The sequence below is a fragment of the Cryptotermes secundus genome, unplaced genomic scaffold (assembly GCF_002891405.2).
Source record: "Cryptotermes secundus unplaced genomic scaffold, Csec_1.0 scaffold519, whole genome shotgun sequence".
Classification (NCBI taxonomy): domain Eukaryota; kingdom Metazoa; phylum Arthropoda; class Insecta; order Blattodea; family Kalotermitidae; genus Cryptotermes; species Cryptotermes secundus.
The window spans coordinates 493,965-519,889 of NW_019720169.1; the positions used below are offsets into that span (position 1 = coordinate 493,965).

Sequence of the window (25,925 nt, forward strand, 5' to 3'; positions counted from 1 at the left end):
TGACCTGCTTCCTCAAAGAAAAAATGTTATATCTACCCTTGCCATTCCATAAATTAGTGGGGTCCTGGAGTGTTTCGTCTGGGACCGATCCTTCAACACCAGCTGGTGTAATCTGATCTGCGTGAGGGTTCATGTCTCGAGATATTGGTCTGCAAGTTTAGTTTTAGTTAGGTTTTAAGAAACAGAGGGAAGTTGAAGGGTGCATTTTGTCTGGGTTGGGGCTATGGGAAGGCTGGCCAGGCTTACGTCCACCAGCGCTTGTATGTAATATACACTAAGAATCAATAAATCCTCTATTATCTGTAGTGAGTATTTGCTCTTTGTGGTTGGAATACCCGCTCCANACAACAGGCGAAAAGTGGCCGCAGTACAAGGGACTTAGTCCCACCCCAATAGCAATAAAAAAACGGTGTTTCTACTGGTTCCGCGAAAATGGGTTATAAGGACAACTGAAGCAAGAATAGTTCAGTTGGAATGAAGCCTTCGATGACAGGGGACTTGAACACGGAAGAAGATAAATATCCATTATTAGATACCGTTACCAGGGAACGTCTAGTGTAGACACTGCAGATTGGCAAAGACTTAGCTTGTGCTGGAGTGACTGGTAAATTGTGGAAATCAGCGATGGTGCTTTAATTAAGTGTAATTACGAGTAGTGTGTTAAAGTGGTCAATAAATCCAATTTTCAATACAAAATCCCGTCGAGAGTCACTCAAACGCGTGATAATTTCATCTGAGATACAAAGTCGTGTATTCCGTTGAGTTACCAGAAGTTTTCGAAGAACATATCTTCTATGTCTTCAGGGAATAAAAAGAGTAGGCTAAACAAGGAAACATTCCTGGCTACAGATCCAGAGGTCCTGAGTTCGATTCCGGCGCTACCAGATTTTCTGAGAAGTAGTGGGTCTGGAACGGGGTCCAATCGGCCTCGTGAGGATAACTGAGGAGCTATTTCAAGGAAATAGCGGTTCAGGTCTAGAAAACTGAGATTAACGGCAGTGGGGATTCGTTGCGCTGTCCATGCAACACCCTCTATCCGCTATTTTTGGCACTAACTTCTCCGACAAACGGCGTCGCTCGGTCGGTATAGTTCGCTTGCGGACTACAGGCCACGGAGTTCGATTTTTTTTGTCTGCTTCAGGTTTGGTGTGATATGCCATGCGGCCACAAAGATCCTTAATTAATATCTGAATATTAACATTTCACTTTATTTATTAATACTACCTACGTGACACTACACCTGATAGTTCTTTCAGATCTGTTACTGATTACCTTCTCAATTATCGTAAACCTTTTTAGTTACGCATGTAACCAAAACAAAATCATCGATAAACTTCGAAACAATTAAATAAATACATGAAGAATACCGTCTTCTGCGATGTGGCGCCGTGTAGATCTTGTGTGAACCGACGTTTCGGAGGAACGTATCGCCTCCATCTTCAGGGTTGAAAAATCTGCGAGCGAGAAACCAGGGTGAGCGTGATTTTCCTATCCTGAAGATGGAGGCGATACGTTCCTCCGAAACGTCGGTTCACACAAGATCTACACGCAGCCACATCCCAGAATACGGCATTGGTCACAGTCACCGCCGTGAAAACCTCAAACTTTACACAATGAAATAAATACTTTATTGAGGTTGCTCAAGAGAATATTAATCGCTCGTTAAAACTTTAACATCGTAGGATCTTAAGTACATGTTAATTTATGACAGAGATCGTTAAACAAACACAACGGCCAAATATATCTGTAAGGGTGGGATTTAAAACTCCGCTAACGAGTGACATATTTGTAATCGTTAAAAGATTCCACAGTTCAGATATTTAATATTTTATAAGCCACTTGTATCCTCTACAGCAAGAAATACCACGCAGCAGGCGGAAGATTTACACCTTGGTTCCTGTTAGATGCCCCGGGGGTTTGGGCGTTAGGTTGTTCTGTCCTTCTGATACGGGCTCAGTACTGTTCTTTAAGAGCAGACAGAAAACGTGGAAAGAAATATATTCGGCATCGGTAGTCCTTTTATCTTCAGGTCCCTCCGAAACCTAACAACCTATTAGAGTACGCGACGTCATAACCCAGAGGAGCACATTCCAAATGTTGAATCTGAGGTTCTCTAACTATCAATGTATATAATGTAGTTTTGTGAGGAAGAAACATATCGCCTCCTTCTTCAGGGTGGAACAGTAAGCGAAGCAAGGAACCAGTAGAAAACATGCGGCAAACAGAGGCTGTACTTGGTGTACTCTTCTTGCTGATTGTAAATTAATTCATTCTTAAACCCTGAAGATAGGAGCGATATGTTCCTCCGAAACTTCGAGCTCTCTCCGAATTACAATTAGTTAACAATCCAGAAGACAGAACTCCTCATATTCAAAATAAAATGTATACATTTACACACAAGCGTGTACTTTGTGACTACTTATTTATGGCTGTACAGCCCTTTTGTTGGACCTTGACGGCTCTTTCAGTTTATAAATCTTTTTACACAGCCGGTAGGACTCCTTGCACGGGGGATCAGCCCGTCGCAAGACGGCTACCTCCACATATGGCAGTACAGACACAGAATAAACTAAAACTAACATTTTTGCCTCAAGTCGGATTCGAACCCACGATCCTAGTGTTGGAGCGGGCGAAGACAGTTCATGCCTTAGACCGCGCAGCTGCTGTGATCGGCTACTTTATGATTATAGTCTACAGTAGTTGGTACAAAGCTGAACTGGTTCTGTGAACAGCACAGATGTCATTATCTACATGGGACAATAATTTGAGTGCTATGGGGCCAAGGTCTGTTTTCTCTGATCCTCTGAAGCCGAAAGACAGTTCTCTGGTGTTTCTATACGTTTGATATTGCCTCGAGCGTTCCTTGGATTAACTACTACTACTACTACTACTACTACTACTACTACTACTACTACTACTACTACTTCTACTACTAACTACTACTACTACTACTGTCCCTGCATTTTCTTGGAGGGAATGGGTAAAATCACGAAAAACTTGTCAGGATAACCGGAGTTCCATCGGAGATTAGATTCGAAACAAGAATTTCCCAAGTACAAATCAGATACGTTACCACTTGAGCCAAATCTTCGATATTATTATTATTATTATTATTATTATTATTATTATTATTACTGTGCATTAAAGTAATTTATTTAGGAAATATTTTTACTTGATGTCTAACTTCTTGAATGTTGTTTTTCCGTGACGGAGTTATTACCCTTTTAATTCCGTTATTTTTATAGTTTTCATGACGATTTTTATGTAATTTAAGCTGTTACAAATTCGGTATGGTATTTTGGATGAGGCATTGCGACACGGAAGGAACACCAGAGAAAAATAAAGATTCCCATTTACGACTACAGCAGGCGTATGTCCCAGGCAATATTTGAATATTAGTATTATTATTTGAATATTAGTGTTTTAGGAGCGGAAATAGCGCAGTCGGTATAGCGACTAGCTAAGGGCAGGACGACCGAGGGATCGGACGTAGGTAGGATCCCGGTAGGATCAAGAATTTTCTCTTCTCTATGTAGTCCAGACCGACTCTAGGGTTCCACCCAACGACCTATCCAATGGGTACCGGGGGCTCTTCCCCTGGGATAAAGCAGTAGTGACGTGAAGCTAACCACTCACCTCCAGGTAGTTCCGAGGTCAAGAAAATGTGGATCTATACATCCACTCCCCCATACGCCTTCATGGCGCAGTACTTAATTAGTTAGGCACAGGAACAACTTTACCTTTTTTACTGTCCGTGTTTCAGAACTGGCCGTTCTCAGCAGAATACTTAGCGGGTTTGGTCGAGTCCACTAAACGAGGTAAAGACCGCAGAGAGCATTTGGGTTAGTTCTGGGCCTTAGTTACAAATTGCCGCTCTCCCTCCCCCCCAACCATTGCGCTACTGGAACCACTGCCCTCTACTTCTTAATATACTTCTCACGCACAGCCCAGAGTCCAGATCAGATATCAGCACAAACAAAATAGAGACCAGGTCTATACTCGCAGAATAGTACACTATGTCGCAGTCACCAGCCGTCGCAGGGTTTCGTGTTCAGAAATGTAAGACAGGAAGGGAGTGGGACGTACAGTGGAAGCTGACATAGCTGTCATTCCGTCTGTCAGAGGGAACTGCCGATGAGAAGGGTCACGCATTGAAAGTAAAGAGCTAGACTTGCTTACACCCACCGCTTGATGAATTCATTTGCTCACTACTTTGTTAGTATTTTCCTTGGCACTACAGCCCCAGTGGGCCTAGGCCTACCTCCATGAACTCCGTTCACTTAGGTTTTTCTTGGGCGGGTGGTCAGCTCGTCGCAAGGCCTCTACCTGTAGACAAACACAGAAAAACGCACACAAACATCCATGCCCTGAGTGGGATTCGAACCCACGATCACGGTTTCCGAGCGTGCGAAGACAGTGCATGCCTTAGACCGCTCGGCTACCGTGACCGGCACTTTGTTAGTATACTCGACCAAATTCTAAGAAGGTGCAATGTGTAATCCGACACCAGTCGGCTCTTTAATTGTGATATTACTAAAATGTATATAGTTGTGTATTGATTGTTCATACTAATATAGGGTAGCATAGGGTGAGGATGTGGGTTTTTGTTGTTGTGATTTCCTCCCTTACTACATTTCGCACCTGCGCCCTCCCGACAAGCCCTGTGAACTATGGACCCTAGCCAATGAAGCAACGGTTGAGGAAGTAATTTAGCAGTTTCCTTAGCCCTCCCCTGTGACTGCAGTACAAGCATTTTGTTGACATCAACCACATACACAGAATTACTGGATTTTGTTAATTTTTCCATTGTCCGGAATTCTAGGTGATAGAGAACACTCTAGGTAATACAAGACAGTGACTGAGATTGGCTCTTCCTAAGGGGCTCAACTGAATATGTGTCTTGCTTTCTCACCTGAAGACGGAAACAGATCCAGTTTCCGAAACTTCGTGTCCTCCATTGCCTAGAATTCCGGACGATGGAAAAAGTCCAAAAACCCAGTAATTCTGTGTCATCCACCCTTTAGAGTCTATCAACCATATACCTTAAAAAGTAGTTTAATATATCGACAAACTCATGACAGCGCTTCAGGAACTGGGTGGAGGGTAGCTTGTCTTTCAGTTCGACATCAGTATCCTACTTTTGAAACGATAGTTATCCGATAAAATAAGTTTAATGTTAATGTTGGGAAGACGACTTCTAGACAACAGTCATATTTGTGTATAATTCTCTTTCAAAACAAAATTTCTCACTTCTCTATTCCACACTTGTCATACGAGAAAAATAGGAAATTTTACTTCACAGAGGCACACTCGAAACACTTGTGCTTTGCTTCCTGAAGTCTCACTCTGAGAATTCCCTCACCTTCATGACTTCATGTCGTTACTTACGCGGGAGGGAAGTGTAGTCCTACAATTGACTCCTCCCCAATATGTTTTAATTCAGTTACACTGCAAGAGATTGCATGGTATTTGAACCGAAACGTATGTGAACACATGCACCAAAGTATTTCTTTTTCGTTTATTTTTCAGCACCCTTCAGATCTGTAAATTTTGATATGATTCGGTTCCAGTGTTTTATTACCGCAAATTATCCCTTCAAAAAACAGTTTACAGCGACATTAAGCAAAAATGCTAGTAGCACATACCTCAGTCCAACGGCGCTGCGAGTAGGTGTTCCAAGCTAAAGCTGCCACCAGATATGTAGAGCGGATTTGTATCTTCTGAGAAACACATTTACAACAACCAAGACCTAACTAGTCACCAGATTCAAACTATCATATTGCACTAAAGACTTTTCGCATCAACATACCACTAACGCGCCATATTACAGTTGACCGGAAGAGGGGATGTCACAGAATATGAAACTATCAGATATGCCTCTTCTTCATATTACCAAACCATGGAACAGGCGCGCCACATAACACTGATAATGACATTATCAACTATTTTCTCCACCGGCACCGCTGGTTATGCTGCCATTGGAAAGAAAGCTGAAGACGTGTACGCGGCACGGAAAGATGTTTCAGGCCTTTGTAGAAATGTGAATGGAATTTTATATTTAATAAATTTAATATATTACCCGTGAGGTAAAAGGTAAAAGCTGAAGTTGTCCCTGGTAAAAGGTAAAGTTGTCCCTGTGCTTAACTAATTAAGCACTACGCCATGAAGCCGTATGGGGGTGTGGATTTATAGATCCACATTTTCTTGACCTCGGCACTAACTGGAGGTGAGTGGTAGCTTCACGCCCTGACCGCTTTACCCCGGGGAAAGAACCCCCGGTACTCATTGGATAGTAGGTAGGGTGGACCACAGAGCCGGTCTGAACGACGTGGAGAAGAAAAAATTCTTGACCCCACGGGGACTCGAACTCTGACCCCTCGGTCGTCCAGCCCGTAGTCAGTTGCTATACCAACTGAGCTATCTCGGCTCCGTAGCAGGCTTAAATTTCGGTTATCGTGAATGTAACGTGTTTTATACCCCGGTCTTACCTTTCTCTAAATCCGTCCCACTCTTTGCACACTCGGCTTGTTTTTCTGCCCTGAAGTTGAGGGGCGGGAGTTTCATCCGAAATGTCGATAAAGGCCTGTAAGACTACACAACGTCAAATATTTAAAAACAGAATCTTTATAATCAACTATTTGAGAACCCCAAATCTCACAAAAACTTCATAGTTTTCCAGCTGTGTATAATTTCCCCAGGAAAGATTATGAAAATATACCTTCCACTGTACTCATACACTAAGAGAAAAGAGAAATGTATTCAATCCGAGAAAGAGATATTCCATAATATGTAGGCAATTATTTGTCAAAATTATCTACTACCAGTTTCTCAAGAAGGACTATGTTCGATAGAGTTAGATGCAAATTAGCAGATTGGTAGACAATTGGCCCCAGTCCTTGATTTACGAATTTCTTGTGGGAACAGACCACCTTTGTGTGTTCGTATTCTTTTGGAAGCGAAGATACTTTAACGCATAGCGGAAAACAAGGATCTTAAAGACATTTCGAAGGTTCGCCGCCGTTTGTGGGTCCAATACCAACCCATAGAACGCGCTATAAATTACGTTGGCCGAGAACATATTTCAATCACGTGATATAGTCCCACGTTACTCCGACCCTGGTCAACTTTATTACCTTTCTAGTCTTCTGTCTCTTAAATTATTATAAAATTTAAACAAAGAGCTGGTCGACGTTAATGTTCTACTAAACTCTGACAAAAGAGAATCGCGTTCACATGTCACTTCAGAGATGTAGATAACAACTGCTTTCTTGTTGGTCAAATCTGTAGCACGCGCGCCATCTTGTAAGAAAGTCTGCTGATTCAAGCCTTGATGGGTGGAAGACGGGAGTTTTTCTTAATATTTACAGGCTTCAGGAATATTGCTTTACCTTTATCTTCACATATTGTTAGAAACGTAAGATCTTTGGCTCTGCAAGAGGTCAAACCGGGGCCTCGAGATTTTGAGGGCTACTTTCTATCTCCAGCTCGTCAAATTTTTAGTGTAACCGAATATTCATTTAGCAGAGTATTGTTTATTTATATTTTATACCTGACCGGTATCAGTTTTAAATAAATCTCCATGTCTCTGTAATATATTTCTTAATAATACTAATGACTGAAAACAGATACTAATTTATCGATAATCGATAACGTACATGTGAACGTTCCTGGTTTCTAGAGTTGAACGATACGAGTGTGAGAGCGTAAGTTACTAACGGAGAGGAGGGGCGAGTTTTGAACTTGACTCGGGCACCAAGAAAGGCTGCATGGGTAGGGAATATATGTCCCCACCGGTGCTGATATTCGGATAATAATGACAGAGCCCAGTATCAATTTTTTGGGTTGCAGTCATACCGATTTTGAAATATTCCTTCGAAATAGTGGTATCCACCTGCAAGACTACAAGCTAACACAGTCCAGAAGACTGGAACCTGAACAATCACAGCCTGGGAAACCTTCAAACATATATCAGTTTTTCTTTATTCTTTTTCCTCGAAATGGAAAGCAATTTGTAGATAATTTCATAGCGCAGGATTTTTCGAGAAGCTGATACTCGTTAAGCTTCTCAAGAAATTCCTTGCGTCTTATGGAATTTCTTGATTAGTTCACCAACTGTTATCTTCTCTTGGAGAGGATTCCCTCTCCGCTCTTTAAAAAACCAGAAGATGAAATCTAGATGACATTATGTTAATGCCATACAGATTAAGAAATAAACTATATTGCTGCATAAATATTAATTTATTCATCAGAAAAGTCTTGTTTTATGACAATATTCATTTTCGTGCCTTATCACAATCTATTTTTTTACTATTCTCCTTACATTTAAAATGGTTCAGCCTGGGGAGAAGGTTGAACTTTGTTAGCAGCAGCAACTTTAGAAATAGCAACATTGGTAATAGTGCACGGATTTAGAAACTGAAATTTGAAAGACATTCAGCTTATCAATTGGACTGGGGTGCATGGCGGAAGTGAGTTTTTATGTTCAACAACTCTGGGTTTGAGACGGATCTACATTGGTCTTCGTCTGCCATCTGGTGTAATTCTTGGTTAACACGAACCAAGCAACTGCATGACTCGACGATTACGATGACTGACATCTACCAACAAAGACTAATTCGCTGACTTCCCTTCCTTCCTATAGATGGCAGCAGCGCAGTATGTCGATCCCTTCAGTTTTGGCGCGTGTTTGTGGATGTGGAGTTATTTTGAGCATTCATTACATGAGATGGCTTCTATTTATTTCATGATACATGGTACATGGTACAGTAACACTAGCAGGCAAATGCGTAAAGGCAATACTAAATATTAATTGTAGCTTTATATTGAAGCATAACTGGTAAAATGTGGCAGTGTCTATGTATATTTTTATATATGGATAATGAACTAATTGTATGAAATTTAAGAACATTGTTTGTGTGCTTATTACCCAGTGAATATCATTTGAGTGCATCGATATTATTAAGCAACTTAAAAATGTGTATTATTTGAAGCTAAAAACATTGTTAAGGAAGGACCAATAAAAATAAACATGGATTGTGCAGACCAGCCATTAATTCAGCCCATTGCACCCCCTGTGGTATGCATGATGCGCAGAGGCTGGAATGCGACAAAACTCTGCACATTGTTCCCTCCGTGGTACAGGTTGAGGTAACTGACAACTCAGTCCATGCATAAATACAGAATGTGAACACAAACCTCATCGCATCAACCCCTGATGACAGAGACGAGACAGTCTGAAATGACAGACATTAACTCCACACTGACATGGCTGGTCACATAAGAAGACTTCACTGTTGATATTGCAATTATTTATGTGATTTAATCCATTGTAATATACAGGGAGGCACATGAGATGATCCAGTATTTGTTCTACTAATAAAATCTTCATTTTGATTATATTATTAATATTAATTAATTAATATTAAATATTAATATTATATTATTAATTTGTCAGTAATTGAGTAATTATGTTGTAGTGGGTTATGTTTATTGCCAATAATTTCAACTGCTCAGTACAGAAAATATGGACATCAGCTATATTTGAATATAGTTTATAAATTATACTAAATAGTTTCATTTTTATAACATACAGTTTCCTTTCTATGCAGGTCTAAACTGTTGGCAGAGAGAGTGGACACTCCTTGCATAGTACAGAATGCAGGGATACTGTACAACTTCGTTTCTCCATCTCTGGAAACTTCCAGCTTCATGTTATCGACTGTGGCGGATATAATAACTGATCTGGATACGGTTGTACTGTATTGTATTCACAGGATTAAGGCCGTGCCATAGCTCATGCAGTTAGTCACTGGCTTCCCACTGCGGCGGCACGGGTTCGATCCCAGGTCTGGTCAAGTTGGATTTGTGGTGGACAAAGTGGCGCTGGGGAAGGTTTTCTCAGAGTCCTTCAGTTTCCCCTGCCAATCTTCATTCCACCAATTGCTCCACAATCACCCTCACCTATCATCTGGGGCTGGTACAATAGGCCAGAAGTGGCCTCAGTACAAGGGACTTAGTCCCACCCCACTAGCAATAATAAATAATAATAATTCACAGGGGGCACGTGGTAGCATAGGTGGTTGAGGGGCTATGCTACAAGCCGGAAGGACGATGGTTCAAGTCCCGATGAGGTCACTGGATTTTTTTCAGTTGACCTAATCCTTCCAGCCGCACTATGACCCTGGGGTTTACCCAGCCTCTAACAGAAATGAGTACCAGGAATTAATTAAATAATATTCCTGGGGAGTAAAGCGCAGCCGGCGCGTAAGGCTGACAACCTTACCTCCATCTATTAGCCGATTGTCTAGATAATATGGGACCCTCAACATCTCACAACCTTATGTGCCCTCACAGCCTGGTACAGGGATAGCTTTACTTTTTACTTGAATAATAATTCTCAGGATTAACTAGGACAATGCTACTCACCATGGAGCCCATTTTATGCTTCTATGTGGCCCTCAAAATGAACAATGTAATACAGTTCAGCAAAGTCTTGTTTTAGTAGCAGAACAGGAAATTTTGAATAGAATTCTTGTCTAGGGGCTGCCACTGTCCTCTGATTATTTGGTACAGGAGGAGAAAAACAGTGTCAGAGTGTTTACCAGAAAGCACTACTATAGTCAGTAAACCCTTCATTGTGGTTTTCCTCTAAAATATTTATGTCACTTTCAAGCGGTATTGGCCCACCTTTGTGAAGTAACTTTCAGTATGCTAAGATGCATTAAACATGAACATAAAACCAGATAATCTTCTTCACTTGCTGTTTTAAAACAACTACTAAAAAGGAATATTTTGAAAAGCTCAGAATATTCTGATTATTAATAAAAAGAAAAAAGTAAAGCTATCCCTGTACCAGGACGTTGAGGGTCCCACATTATCTAGACAATCAGCTCAAAGATGGCGGTAATAAAGTTTAATTAATTTTTCTGCAGTATGTCAAAACTCTTCATTGTACAGTAAATATTAATCTCAAATTTTGGTCATTCAAAAACTTTGTAGTTTTTGTTACATTTTTCAATTGAAATTTCAGCAGTAGCAGCAGTGGGCAACGTATATGTGTTTACTCACCATCACTTGATTTCCAGTGAGTTCCACTGAACTAACATTTTTCTTTTAACTGCCCCTTTTATTGTTCAGGTCATCCATTTCAGTCTACTGTCTTTGAATGTGTACCGTGAAAGTAAAGAACAAAAGTTAAGTATAATTTTATGTAAATATATTTCTTAAATTTGTATTTCATGTATTGTTTTGTATGTTGGCTGTAACACACAACTGGACTGAATGAACAATAAATCCACTGAGTAACCAACTTGTATCATAAATACTTTTTAGTGTGTATTTATGTGATTCTTGTTTTGATGTCATTTTAATTCAGATTTTAAATTAATCAATTACAGTGTTGGATGTTAAATGTATAACCATTATGTGTGCCGTGAAGAAACTACCATTGGCATAAATTAGATTAAGTTTCATGTAAATCTCATTCTTAAATCTGTATTTCATCTGTTGTTTCTGTGATCAGTTACATTTAACTTGGGAATTTGAGGTGGCTACAAAGCTGACTAAAAATCTGGCAAATCATCTACATACTCTTATCACTGTAAATACTATTTAGCATGTATCAGGGCATACATAACTCACCAGTTCCTAAAGACATGATAAAAACAGCATATGGCAGGACCTGTGTTTGACTTCAGCCAATTAATACAGAGCATTTGTTGAATGGTCAATCCCATTTCATTTAACAGACAGACCCAGACATGTGAAGTTTTGAAGCTTACACAGTTCCTGTAACCCAACTATTTTCCAAAGTCTAGAACGGATTCTTAGACATGTAATGCCACAATTCAATTTCTGGTAGTTCAATGTCCTCTGTTGGTAGGAAACAAAAATCATATTATCTCCATGGTATCTAAAACACAGTTATTCTACTTTCATGAAGAGTGAGCTGCGTCAAAATGTAACATTGTGGTTCTGTATGGTGTGATATGGTTGTATATATCACAATATTATGCTTTTTGCTGGTCACGGTAGCTGAGCAGTCTAAGGCGTGCACTGTCTTCACTCTCTCAGAAGCCGAGATCGTGGGTTCGAATCCCACTCAGCATGGATGTTTGTGTGCATTTTTCTGTGTTTGTGTACAGGTAGAGGCCTTGCGACAAGCTGATCACCCGCCCAAGGAGTCCTACCGTATGTGTAAGATCTAGAAAAACCGAAGTGAACAGAGAAGTTCATGGAGGTAGACCTAGGCCCACTGGGGCTGTAGTGCCAAGAAAAAAATAATTATGCTTTTTGGCACCAGGGTTAATACCTCACAATATCAGATGTTCATTACTATATCTTTAGTGAAGTGGTCTGCAGTTGTAATCTTGGCAGTGACAAATGACAGACCACCACACTGGTTGATCATGTATACAAGGAGCACCTATTGACACCAACATATTAATCCTGCTGCAATGCAGAAGACAAAGTGATTAATTCCTGAACACTGGCCAGAAAAGCGTACAATTAAGTTATAACATATTTACTATGCAAGCTTGTCGGAGTGCATTAAGATTTTTTCTACAGCATTCATGTGATGTAGCTTGACTCAGTGCTAACGCACCTCACTTTTATTTAGAAGTTACTGCTGTTATAGTTGTAACTGGGGCACCATATTTTGTGACTAAGGTTTCTTATAGTTTTCTTGGGTCACTTCATGTGGCTGGGACAGAATGCCCAAAGAAGCCATAACCAGTTCTTCTCCATTCATTTCTACTTTAATGTACTTCACTATCCATTCAACCCATTTGACGCTAAATAAACTTTACTGTTCATACAACATAATTAGAAAACAAATATATCAATCAGTCTTGAATTGGACATACTGAAGAAAACTGCAAAAAGGTTTGTAAAAATATTATTCTGTCCTCAAGCCATGTAATTCTGAACTTCTTAACCCAGGTTTCATCAAACATCATTATATAACTGGTTTAAGCAGGGCAGTGTTTGATGTTATCTCATTCTTACACTCTTTCCACAGAAATAAAATGCAAGAGTGATCAAACACATGTACTATATTTCAATTTGTATAAAAAATACACTGAATCAAAGTGAGCAATGCATCAAGGCATGTTTTGAATGGCATTTACCTAATCTGTTTTAACACAAAGGAGAAGAAGGGTGGTAGGGGGAGAGAAATGGCAATGGGATGTACAAATAGAAGAGACTAGACAGGAACATCAGAGAAGGAAGGAAAGGACATAGAACCTTGAGAGTTTATGTAACTTATATAGAAAGTTTTCATGTTGAATCATTAATGGGAATTACACTAGCAAAAACTTATCCTGGTTGAATACAAAATATTCACATAGACTCTAATGAAACACTGATTTGGTTACATCCATCTTTACAATCATGATAATCAGAGAATAACATAAAGAGCTAGAGACCTATAAAACACAATGGGCAAGTTTTAAGCTGGAAATGTTTCAATATTAAAATTCTTTTAGTGTGTGTGTGTGTGTGTGTGTGTGCAGTTCACAGTTGAAACAACACGCTGAATGATGCAACATTAAGTACGTGGGAAAAGCATTTATATACACAATTTTGTTAACCAGTACAAATAATACATATATTTCATATCACATAATATTGTTTTTAAACAAATTTCCATTTGTTTCACTATGACTGAATGACTAGCATTAATATTTGCATTAAGAAAAAGATAAATCTTCAGCTATAAAAAGATTAAGTCAACTGATAATGCTGACTTTACCATATCAAACCTTACGAATAGTAAATTAACTACAGAGTCATCACAGGACATGAGATCAATGACCTCCCACCAAACAAATATAGATTTAAGTCTAACCAGTTCATGTGAAACTTGTAAATAAACCTGATTAGAGGTTTTCTTATATTTCTCAGCTTTTGCCTGCATTTTTTTACAGTATCTCCATTACTCCTCATCATCAATATTATCAATTTTAAATATTCTTTGATCAGTGCAGCTTCATTACAAATATATTATAATCTATTAGTTGCTGCAAAAGTTTCCAGACCTGACATTCAGAGACTGTAATTAAAGAAAAATAGTAAGAATATTTTTAAGGGTTCAACAGAGCAAAGAGCTCCTTGCTATGTACCAAAATTCAATACATTACTCAACCTTCTTGAAAAACCTTGATTAGAACTTCTAATAAAATAATATATTAATTTTTCCATTATTTTAGTGACAAAAACAAGATCCTGGGCACATGAACAGGGATGACATATTTCAACAACAGAGGTTGAACTCGTGTTACATAACCTTCACAGTTGACACAAACTAATTAAGTCTGTGGAACATAGTTCTTGAGAAGTGAATAGTCACTCAACTAGTCAAGAAATTCCATTTCTTTTAAGGAACCCAAAAGTTAATTATCATGTTCACAACAGCCCACCACTGGTCCCTATCCTGTGCTGGGCTGGAAGGATTAGGTCAATTAAAAAATGCAATTACCTCATTGGGAATTGAACCACGATCTTCCAACTTGTAGCATAGTGCTTCAATCAATTACACTACCACTGGCCCCCTCCAGTGAATGTCGATAAGTCAAATTATTATTTTTATGATGTCAGTGCATGGTCAGCTTCTTAATCCACATCAATAAATTTAATTGATCTGAATGTGAACGAGTATTTCCATTAAGGTGAAAATAACTTAGTTGTAATATTTCAGCTCATATACACATTTAACTGGTTAATTTAGAGTAACGTAGAGAGATGAATGTAGACACCTTAAAGGGCTGTATGACAAGGGACTTACAAAATGCTGCTGAGTTATGAATGACAAAAGTATGACAGCCTAATGAAGAATGATCCCTATCACCAAGTTACAATTTTTTTTGTAACTATGGCTAGGGAACTTGCTAGAGCTTGAAACAAATTTACAAATAATCACCAGTCTGCCTTGCAATGACTTTTTGTCCAAATGGAATGGATAACCTGAATCTCACTGGCCAGATGAACGAGAATTTTGGTGTCCAGCCACATCCCACCTCTGCTAGTTTTTACCTGTGAGGTGGAGAACAGGTTACTCTGAAACACTAGTAGCCATCAGTAAGACCACACAGGCTCCTAGAAAATCAGATTCTATAAGAATGATAGATACATTACATCAATATAAATTACTATTATTTGTACCTTTGCTACAAAAATTGGAAGAAAAAAAGTGTTTTAATCTACCCTTGGTTTAGAGAGAAGGAAAATCCTAATTTTGTTTCAGATAATGCACAATTATACACTGTTCTCTGCACTTTTATGGAATTAAAGAATCCACATTTATCAGTCTTTATAACAGTCACTGTAATCAGGAAATATAAAAAATTATGCTAATGACTGATTAATTCCTGATTTTTCATGTCCTTGAAAATGTCAGCCTCTCAGAAACATTCACACATATAAACAGCATCTAGGGACAGTGAAAAACTGTAATACTTATGAGAACCAATAAAAGAGATTACATAATACAAATCCAAATAGTGGTTTGAGTTTCCTATAAAAAGTTTCAACGTGTGAACAATTTAGCCATCCTACTTCCATTGTGATATATATTTTATAATTAGAAAAGTGTCAGAATCTCTTTGCTGTCAGATATCCCTGTTTTCATTTCTGTTCCAACATTGCTGATGACTTATTTCTGTTTCTTTTCAAGAAATTCGATTTGGCAACATTGTATCTGGCAGCATCTCACTGACTGTCATTTTGGTCACACTTACCTCTCTCTTACTTGTACTAGTGGTTTCATCAGTCTTCAAGTTTAATCACATTATCTCTTTCTTCCCTGGGGCTATTTTAGTTTCTTTTTCACTAGCAAGCTGTAACCTTTCTTGAAGGATGGTGTACTGTAACCATTTTTGAAGACTGCCAGAGTGCGTCCTGTCCAAGTATGCTCTTGCCCTAACACTATTGCTTGACAATCATCGTCACTGGTACAGATCTGAACAGCCTCCTCCTCGTTGAAAACAGAGATGACACAACCAACAGCAGACACAGACAGTGGACATCGATAGTCATACAGCCCAGGTAAATCACTGTCACTCATCCGCTCATATCCTAAACAGATGCAGAAGAGTACATACCATATGTTACTGTGATATAACTGTTCTGCTGTCTGTCCATATTTAAAAAAAAGACTATAGTCATATTGCTTATATATTTATCAGTTTATTTGGGAGGGGGCAGTTGTTAGCAGAACATAATTCAAAAGAGAAAAAGAATATTTCAGCTTGTTCCAGAAAACTTGGTCTCTCACATTGAGAAAGGAACATAGATTCAAGGTTGCTGAGGAGAATATTTGGACCAAAGAGTGAGGAACTGACAGGAGGCTGGAGAAAACTACATAATGAGGAGCTTCACAATTTGTACTATTTACCAAATGTTATTGGGATAATCAGCTGGAAAACAATGAATTGTTGCATGCATGGAAGTAATTCATACAAAATTGTGGTCTGGAAACCTGACATGAAGTCCTCCCCATAGATGTGAGGTTAACATTAAAGTGGATCCTAAATAAATAACTAAAGTGGAAGGGTTTGAAATCATCTGCCTCAGCAAAGGGAAGTAGCACACTCTTGCAGGCATGGTAATGAACCTTTGGTTTTCATAAAAGAAGATGAGTTTCTTGAGTCACTAAATTCCTATGAGATCCTGAAGGACTCCAGTTCATGGAGTTAGTCAGCTACTGCTCTGTGAAACTCTATGTCATCATGCCTTACTATTAAGGCATTAAGGACATGGAAATAAAATTTGCCCCATTCTAGCTCAACTTTAAGAAAAGATACGTATTTGGCACCAAAGTCTAGCTACTTTATATCTGGGGAAATAATCCCCGATGGACTGTATATTCAGTGGGTACAAGAGTAAGACTGAACATGGTAGGAAAGACAAATCCTTGCCTGCCAGGAATAAAATTTCAGCCCCCAGCCCTCTACTGACTGAATCTCTTTGGTTTAAGACTTTAAGACACATATTCATTTAAGACTGATGGTATTTCAATGTAGAAGTGAACTCCTATATATGAGTAATAAAGCTTGATTTAAAGGTTCTCTGTCATTCAGTGTTCAGTGATCCAAAATCGGCATTAAATTTCCTCCACTTGTCTTCTTTAATAAACGTTAAAATCCACTACTTAATTAAAGTTGTCCTCATACTTAATTAACCATCATGCCATGAAGACATATGAAGGACTGGAGGTACAGATGCAGACAGTCTTAATGTCTCCACTATGTGGAAGTGAGTGATAAGTTTCACTTCTCCAGCCATTCTACCCCTGGGGAAAGGAATTTTGGGACCTTCTGGACAGGAGACTGGGTGGGCCCCAGAGGAGGTTTGGACAGTGTGGAGAAGAGAAGAGTCTCTTCTCTTCTCCATGAGCCGAATTCTGATTCCTTGGTCATTCAGCTCATAGCCCATTGCTATACTGACTGAGCTACCTCAGCTACAAAAAGCAAACAGGCCTATGAAGAAATAATAAATGGGCATTTTGCCATATAGATCACAATGAGCGGTGCCGCTTCAGTAGTCACTTCTAACGCTTGTGTCACACTCCCTTGTAAGAAAATTCCACATCTTTCAATAAGGAAAATTAGTAATATATTGCGGCATTTGGACCTGTTGCTAGGCAATGACCCCAAAATAAGCAACTAAACAACATTTCCTAGGTATAGCTCTGCCAACAAACATGAATGTAACAATATCATGGCAACAATTGCACACGGTCCATGCCAAGGTGTTATAGCCACAACAAGTGAGGAGTAGTGAGCTGGTGAAGTGAAGAGTTAGGGGATTGCACTGCAGTTCAGTCATTGTGAGCTGTTGCTGTGAGAAACTGGTAACTGAGGCCAGGGATAGTTCAGGAACCCAGAGGAAGAGGAACGTGTGCCATTGGAAGCTACTACCAAGCAACGGCTAGTGGAGACTGTAACAGACTGAGAACATTAGTCTGTGTGTGACAGTGATTTGTAAAGTGTAGTCACAAGCTTTGTGTTAAAAGAGTTCAATAAATCCAATTACCAATCCAAATCCCGTTTATAGTCACATTCCGTACATGTGACAATATGCGAGTATTTGGCATTACTGAACCCACAACGATTTGGAGTCCATTTTCAATAGATTAACAGATAATTTTGGCTCATTTTTCATTTTAAAAGTATAAAGATGATCCTATTGCTATAGTATTATATGCAAATTTTTGCATAGACCACAAACAATTCTTGCAGAATCAAAGAGATACATATGAATTTTGTAGAATTCATGAAATGATGAACTTTTTGACTATCAATATTGATCATGTTCATTAAATTGTAAAATTTTGTTCCAGCTTTCATTCTTGTATTCTGAAAGCTAAAAGTTATGGTATACTCATATTAAGTTTTGTGAATTCTTGAATATTTGAGTTATTATGATTCTAGTCACTGCTATCCTAACTAATCCCATAGTGCAGGATCTTTCTTCATTCAGAGTTCATCTGCTCAGCTGGTCAAGACACATTCATATTTTTATTGGATTTAAAAGTTAATTACTTGTACCAGGTTCATGAAAGCCTATCTCTGAACCATATCCTGAGCTAGCTGAATGATTTTCCTGTAGTTTTCTCCATTTTATCACAGCTTTTTATTTAACTCAATTGCTGATGTATTTTTGCGGGAGTCATACTGACACTTTCAGTATAGGAACTATACAAAACTTGATGATATAATGAATGATGAATTGGAAATGATCTGGAAGGAAGCAGTCATGGCCTAATTGAGAACAATCCTGAATTTTTCTGGATGGAGAAAGGAAGACCATGATGGAGCTCAGTCAGAACAGCTGGTGGTCCTGGCCAAGATTGAAACTGAACACCTCACAAATACATGTCTACAAGATTACCTGTAGACAAATCTCTTTGATTTGATAGTTGTAACATCAAGTATGCTGCTATATAAAATAATTTCTAAACAAATATGATCTGAATCTAATATTTGTCTGAAACTTTAACGAGAGTATGTCTGCATGGTGATTTTTTCAGCAATAGTATCATTAGCAGGCACAAGATCACATTATGCTCTGGTTTTGTCATGATATAACTGTATTGACTCTTAACACTGAATAAATTGATAGAATACAGTAGTTAGCAATGTTTTTTCAAGATGCCATGAGCTCAAACCAAGATTCTTGAGGCTGTGAATATTTTAGCTTTGTGCTATCTCACTAACCCCTGGGTCAATGCAAGATATTCTGCTGCCCCAAATGAATACCATTTTTAGCACTCTTCTTAACAGACAAATGGACAATCAATGTTAATGGAAGGCTTTAACCTAAAATATGTCACCCCCAAGCATCCACATGGAATGTTGTGCTTTTGCACCCATCCTGAGTGTGAGTGCCTTGCTCATCCCTTGTGGTAATGCAGAGAAAATTTCTCAGTATCCCCATGAACATGACATGTGTTATACTAAGAATCATATATGTTTGCTAAATATATCCCTTTGTGTTGAAATATCATATGATAACTGTGCAGTTTATCTTAATGAACATTAAAACTGAGAAGAGAAGGTTCTGTTACGATATGCCTCAATTTGGATATATATTTTGAATGTGTTAGGAGAATTCTGACAGGACAGTATGCACATCTGCAATGTCTCTGAATACCTGACTAGCATCTGGAGTATAACCCATGAGTTTTGAACATCTGATTCACACGTTGAAGGTACACAGTTTGAATACTGAGGAGCCAACTATATTAGCATGGTTTTCCACAGAGTCTCTGCAAAGTGGTGGGACAGTTCTGTGAAATGGGCTGCAACTGCCTCCTTCCATATTTTACCCTCATTTCATGATTCAAAATCTCCCTGACTTACTTCAATGAATGGCACACAACCTCATAGGTTAATATAAACATAAATAATTACCTATCCAAATTCTTTTCTTGCTCACTTACCAGCAGAGAAAGGGTTACTTAGGAAGGAATACATACCACTAGTGCTGCTACCCTGAGTGCTGGGTCGAATCATGTAATCTCCAGATACAAAGTGAGCCACTAGTTTTTGGGTTGTGCCTAGAATGCGGGCTGAGTTCCAGCCACCTGCAGCAGGATGGGCATATGCTGCCAGAAGTTCATGGATGTGGGGCTCAAGTGACAATGGTGCACTCAGAGGAAGGAAGAGTCGGATGAAGTGTTGGCCTGCGTGCCAGATGTTGAGGCGTTCATTATGGCCAATGCACCGCGAATCGATACATGACAACCCTTTTGTGGTATTATCATCGCTTACATTGTTGTTTTCATCACTGTAACAGAAATAACAGCAACTAACAAATTTGATGTCTCTTATAGAACTAATGACTTATACACAGAGATATTGGGTTTTCGGACTTTATCCATCGTCCTGGTTTTAAGACAACTAAGAAAAACACGACGTTTTGGAAACTGGATCTGTTTCCGTCCTCAGGCGAGGGGGTGGATCCCTTAGAAAGAGCTAGCCTCAATCACTGGAACAACAGAATAGGTGTTTTCCCTCACCTGAGGACGGAAAAAAGATCCAGTTTCCGAAACATCGTGTTTTTCTTAGTTATCTTAAAACCAGGACAATGGATACAGTCCAAAAACACAATATCTCTGTGTGTTATACACCATCGTCAGAATCCTATAGTAACTAATGACTTATAACCGTCGACACAACAAACAAAGTGGGAATACCTTTGATGAAGATTACAGATGTTGGTATACATTTTACTTTTTTAATGTAAACATGGCTTGTGCTACATGTTTCGACCATACAATTTAGGTCATCATCAGGCACCTTCAAACATAACTCAAGTGATTAAAATTTATGGTCATGACACAAATCCGTATTCCTAAATTGATGATTGTTTTACAAGCAAATATGTATTTACATAATGAGCATAGTTCGGCAATTTAATATTCTGATAAAATTCGTTATGACATAAGGGAAATTAAAAATATGAAATTATTAATTGCACAATATATTAAAAATACTAGCTAGTTTTTGTGTTTAGGTATGTACAACCTTCCACAGATGTACGTTAATGTGCTGAAGATGGGGGGGGGGTGTCTTTGTAGTAATATGTGCTTGCTGTCTTGTGGTTCTTATGTACTGAAACTGAGGAATACTATATAAGTAATATATGGTTGTGGGTTATACTTTAATACTCTTTAAGAAATGAGGAAATATTTACCTAAGTTTCATGTAAAAAGAGATTGTAATATCTTGTTACTTCTCACTGCTATCCTAGACTGATGTAATTAAGTACTGTAATTACATATTATATACACAACAGGATGCAATCTATAAAGTCTCTTATAGAATCCAAAATTCATTACCATAATTTCATAGAAGTCATTGTTATCATTAGTTCAACAAACCAACACATGCAGACCACAAAAGGGATATGGCAAGACATAATTAAATTGATACTATAAGAGATATGTGTGATCCTATTTCACACATCATGACACCAGACAACATACAAAAGCATTTACACTTATACATCACTGGATTGCTGCATCACATTAGATTTAATGTTAATGACATTTTCTAATATAACTTTTAAATAAATACATAATGTAAAGTGATGAAAAGTTTTCTCTTAACATTGGATGACCTGAAGAGGACCGTTTGAAAATGAAACTTGTTTGGACTCATAATTATGCATTAGATAAAAACTTAAAACAACTGATGGCATTTTTGTATTTATTATAGTTCACTACATGTTTACAACAGCCTGCTACTGGACCAACCTGAGTCATATAAATTCACTCCACAACTTCTCTCTCTATATTTTTAAGGTATATGTTAAATATTATCTGCTCATCTATGCCTGTGTCTTTCAAGAGATATTTGCCCTTCACTTTTCCCATGTGTACTACATATCACACCCATCTCATCCTCCTTAGTTTCATCATACTGAAAGAATTTGGTGAAAAATATAAATTATGAAGCTTCTTACCATATAATTGTTTCCACCCTTCCATTACTTCCTCCCTCTTATGTCCAAATATTCTCCTCATCATCCTGTTCTCAAACACCCTTACTCTATGTGCTCCCATTAGGGTGAGAGACCAGATAATTACAGTACCACCATGGAACTTTTGTTCTTTCCTGATTAGGGGACTTATGTATAAATTATGAGGTTCTCACAGCAGTAATTTTTAAAATTGTGGTCTTTTGGGTTGGAGGGTAATGCTGTCTTGTTCTTCAAGGTCAACCAGCATGTTCCTCTAGAGCTACACAACCCAGAAGAACACAATCTGATTAGTTGACTTCTATCCCTGGTTTCTACTCAGGACTTGGCTTATTTATTTTTGCTCATTTATTTTTACTAATGTGGTTCTTAGGGCTGCTTCTTTCTTCAGACTATTTTCATTTGTGCAGTTGTCAACATGGGTATTGTTCTGTTGTCTAGACATCTGATTGTTCCATACTCTGTACTGTATCAATGTCAGGATGTGTAGTGTAAGTTAGGCCAAGTGAATCACTTCTCTGTATACACCTATCTTGAAATGCACATCAAATGTACACCAGGCAATTGGCGATGCCCAACATAACATTAGCATAATACTCTTCTCACCATTACATCACTGTACACTAGCATAACAGTAAGCACTTACTTGCCAATAACACAGTCTGAATCTGTCACACATTCTGGTTCATTAATTCCCAAGTCATCAACATCCGATAATTTCAAAGTCCCACCAACAAGGACAAATTGTTGGCGACGGAAATCATTCATGGAGAGCGATCCAAGTGGAGAATGAGCCAACTGATGAAGAATCTGGGCAATTCCTAGTGCAAGCTGCAATTGAACAACACAGCAATAATACAAACACCTTCTTCCATGAATAATAGTAGGCATATATTTGTAATAAGCAGGGCCTGGATTTTGATGACCTGAAAATATTTAAAAAATGACCGAAAAAATCCAGAAAAATGACCTAAAATATGACCCAAAAATGTAATATGCAGGGCCTGCATTTTGATGACCTTAAAATATTCAAAAAAATTATCTATAAAATGACCGAAAAAACCCAGAAAAATAACCTAAAGGAGAAAAGAAAGAACCCTTCGCTTCCATGTTATTCACATTTCAGAAAACATATGAAGAAAAATTCCCTAAAATGGACAAAAATGACAAGAAATACCCTTAAAAGTCCAAAATTTACCAAAAAAATTGCCCAAAAAATGACCTTAAACCTAAAAATGTAAAAAAAATTACCTATAAAGTTTACATTTCTGTAACCAGCAGCTCATATCCAAGATTTATATATTTAAGAGCATCGCATAGGATACAAGGAAAAAAAGATGACATGTCATCAAAATCCGGGCCCTGGCAATAAGTCTTCAAAATAAACTCTAAAGCGAAAAAGCATTTCATTATTAAGCTTTTGTTGTTACTCATGTAATGTGTCAATCTGGGCCAATCAGATGAAAGTGACAGGTACCTAACTACCACAATATCAATCCATAAAGAGTCATGGAAATAATTTATCAGTTCTGATAGTAGATGGAGACAAGTTAAATCTCCTTACATTATTCACTAGATGAAAATCTGAATGAGCTCTGAAGTTAATCTGGACATGTCATTCATTCATCAGTAATCTGTCAAGACGACAGGTCCACAGTCTCTACCAAAACAGTTCCTCCACTTAATGCGATCTAGAGCTTTCTCCTTCAAATGAGAATATCCTCTTCTGTCCCCAAGGTCATCCAGCATCTTCTTACATCTTCTTCCTCGTCTTCTGGCCACTTCATGAAAAATATTCCTAATACTCCAAGCAGAGGATTGGACTACAGCCAATAGCTGAATATTTTACAGAGTGAGTTGTAGCATATAAGTCATGATCTTATTCTGGGGCAATGGCACCATGTAAGTGTGGGCTGTACTCTCAACATTTTAAAGAACTTTATGACCTCCAGTTTCAAGGCCTTGAAGACAAAAAGAATCTTAAAAATATCAGCAATACTCATATAGTCTACATCTATATGCTACCATCACCTTGAAAGCCTCAATTCAACTACAGCACATGAAGTAAATGATTACATATATAGACACTACATTACCTGAGCTCCTGAGACTGTTGTTATGCAATTCATAAATAAATAAATGTAAATAAAAAATCTATCCCCATAACAGGCCATGTAGGCCCACAGGGTTGTGAGACATCAAGGCTCCCACGTTTTCTAGACAGTCGGGTCACAAATGGCGGTAAGGTTGTCAGCTTTACACACCAGTCACCATTTACCCCCAGGAAGATTCCTTGTACTCATTTCTGTTAGAGGCTGAGTCAACCCCAGGGCAAAAGTGCAGCTGGAAGGATGAGGTCAACTGAAAAATTTAATGATCTCATCGGGAATCAAACCCGTGACCTTCCGGCTTATAGCATAGGGCCTCAACCAACTTTAAATATTCATACCAAAAATTTTTGATCACTTCCTCATAGACTTGTGAAATTTGAATGCAGTAGTATATAATATAAAGAATACAAGTATGTTTAAGAAAGTGGATTTTGGAACTTTATACTGTATGTCTCTCTCTTAATGGCTACCACCATTTCATCAAATATTTTAATTTGCACTTCAAAAAATATATAGTTTTAATGGATTTTAAGTGAAAATTTTTGCAGAACAGCAATATGGTTGAGATATTGTAAGATTAAATTAAACAAGTTTACACTTACTAATGTAATTTTTTTTTATCTGGAATCCTTAACTTTAGCAAAAAAGGGAAACAATATGTACAAACAGAACAATTCACATATGAAAATTCTGGTAAAATAGCTGAAATGATGCATAAAAATAAAGAATTTGATTTTTAGTGAAACAATTATAAATATAAGAATTTTGTTAATTTTACTGTAATGGGCTATTATTGTTACAAATAACCTGACAGCTTCTATGATCTAGATGCAATCTGGGGATAACATGAAATGGGTAATGTGAAATGGTCCCCCTGCTTAATTGAGCACAATAACATGAAGATGTATGGGGGTGCAGATATACAGCTCCATTCATCTATGGCTTCAACAACAGTAGGGCCCTAGATGCAAAATTATTTTTATTTTTTAAACTAATTATTAAAATACAATGAAGCAAAATACAGATGAGGAGAATAGTTTATTAAATTATTCTTATTTAAAGTTTTGTGTTCAGAAGTGACCTTTTCATATTCTTCATGCTTTTCCTCTTCTTTGTGTCTTCTGGCATAAACCATAATCCTTAGAATTGAGTCCAATTGAAATGTGTGCATATGCATGGGCGGGCAGGTGCACATGTGTGTGTGTGTGAGAGAGAGAGAGAATATATATTTATAGGATATCTTGTCTTTGACCACAAGGAAGAAGTTTCAACCTACCAAAGCTCCTTTGTACACATTAGTAACTAGACATACATATTACTCCTCTTCCTTCATACCAATTGTGCAATACTTACCCTCAGTCTGTCCTCCCATGAGAACTGAAGCAAACGCAAAGTGTCAAGAGGATCTCCAAGTTCTGTTACCATGGAGACTGGACCTACTGCATCAGGAACACAGAACCCCAACACCTGAAAATTGTCCAAAGGTAAAAGATTACTAAATGATGCTTATGAGCCTTAACTCTATTCAAAATTTAATTTCATTGTTTCACTTTCATTAGTTTTAGAAGAGTAAGACATCAAAGGCGATGTTCCAAGGGGTACGCAGTAAGGGGACGAGTAATTGCCTGCCCTCGGGTTAAATTCTGCTCAGCTGCACATTCATCTTTGTTCCCACAATTTTCCCTCCACTGTAGCATGACCCCTGCAGTTAAACTGGCAGTGATGCCCTCCTTAAATTTACATGGAGTTGTTAAGAAAAATGTGAGTTGAGATCATGTAATGACATGAGTTTCTGCATAGTTTAGAAACACAATGTAACTTACACAG

The 25,925-nt window shown here is 38.2% G+C and overlaps 1 protein-coding gene across 5 annotated transcripts in view; it reads right to left on the reverse strand.

Moving 5' to 3' along the window:
- Nucleotides 1-13,037: 13,037 nt before the first annotated feature.
- LOC111867602 (extracellular tyrosine-protein kinase PKDCC) overlaps nt 13,038-25,925 on the reverse strand; it is a 157,823-nt gene continuing 144,935 nt past the window's right edge. For 3 of the 5 annotated variants that reach the window (XM_023857607.2, XM_033752796.1, XM_023857598.2), the window contains exons 4-7: nt 25,452-25,565; nt 22,634-22,818; nt 19,982-20,292; nt 13,038-16,077 (exon numbers count right to left, since the gene is read on the reverse strand). In XM_023857607.2, the coding sequence (XP_023713375.1) occupies nt 15,812-16,077; nt 19,982-20,292; nt 22,634-22,818; nt 25,452-25,565 (876 nt within the window). In that variant the 3' untranslated portion in view covers nt 13,038-15,811. The remainder of the gene's footprint in view (nt 16,078-19,981; nt 20,293-22,633; nt 22,819-25,451; nt 25,566-25,925) is intronic. The other 2 variants (XR_002843370.2, XR_002843369.2) reach the window with 2 other exon arrangements.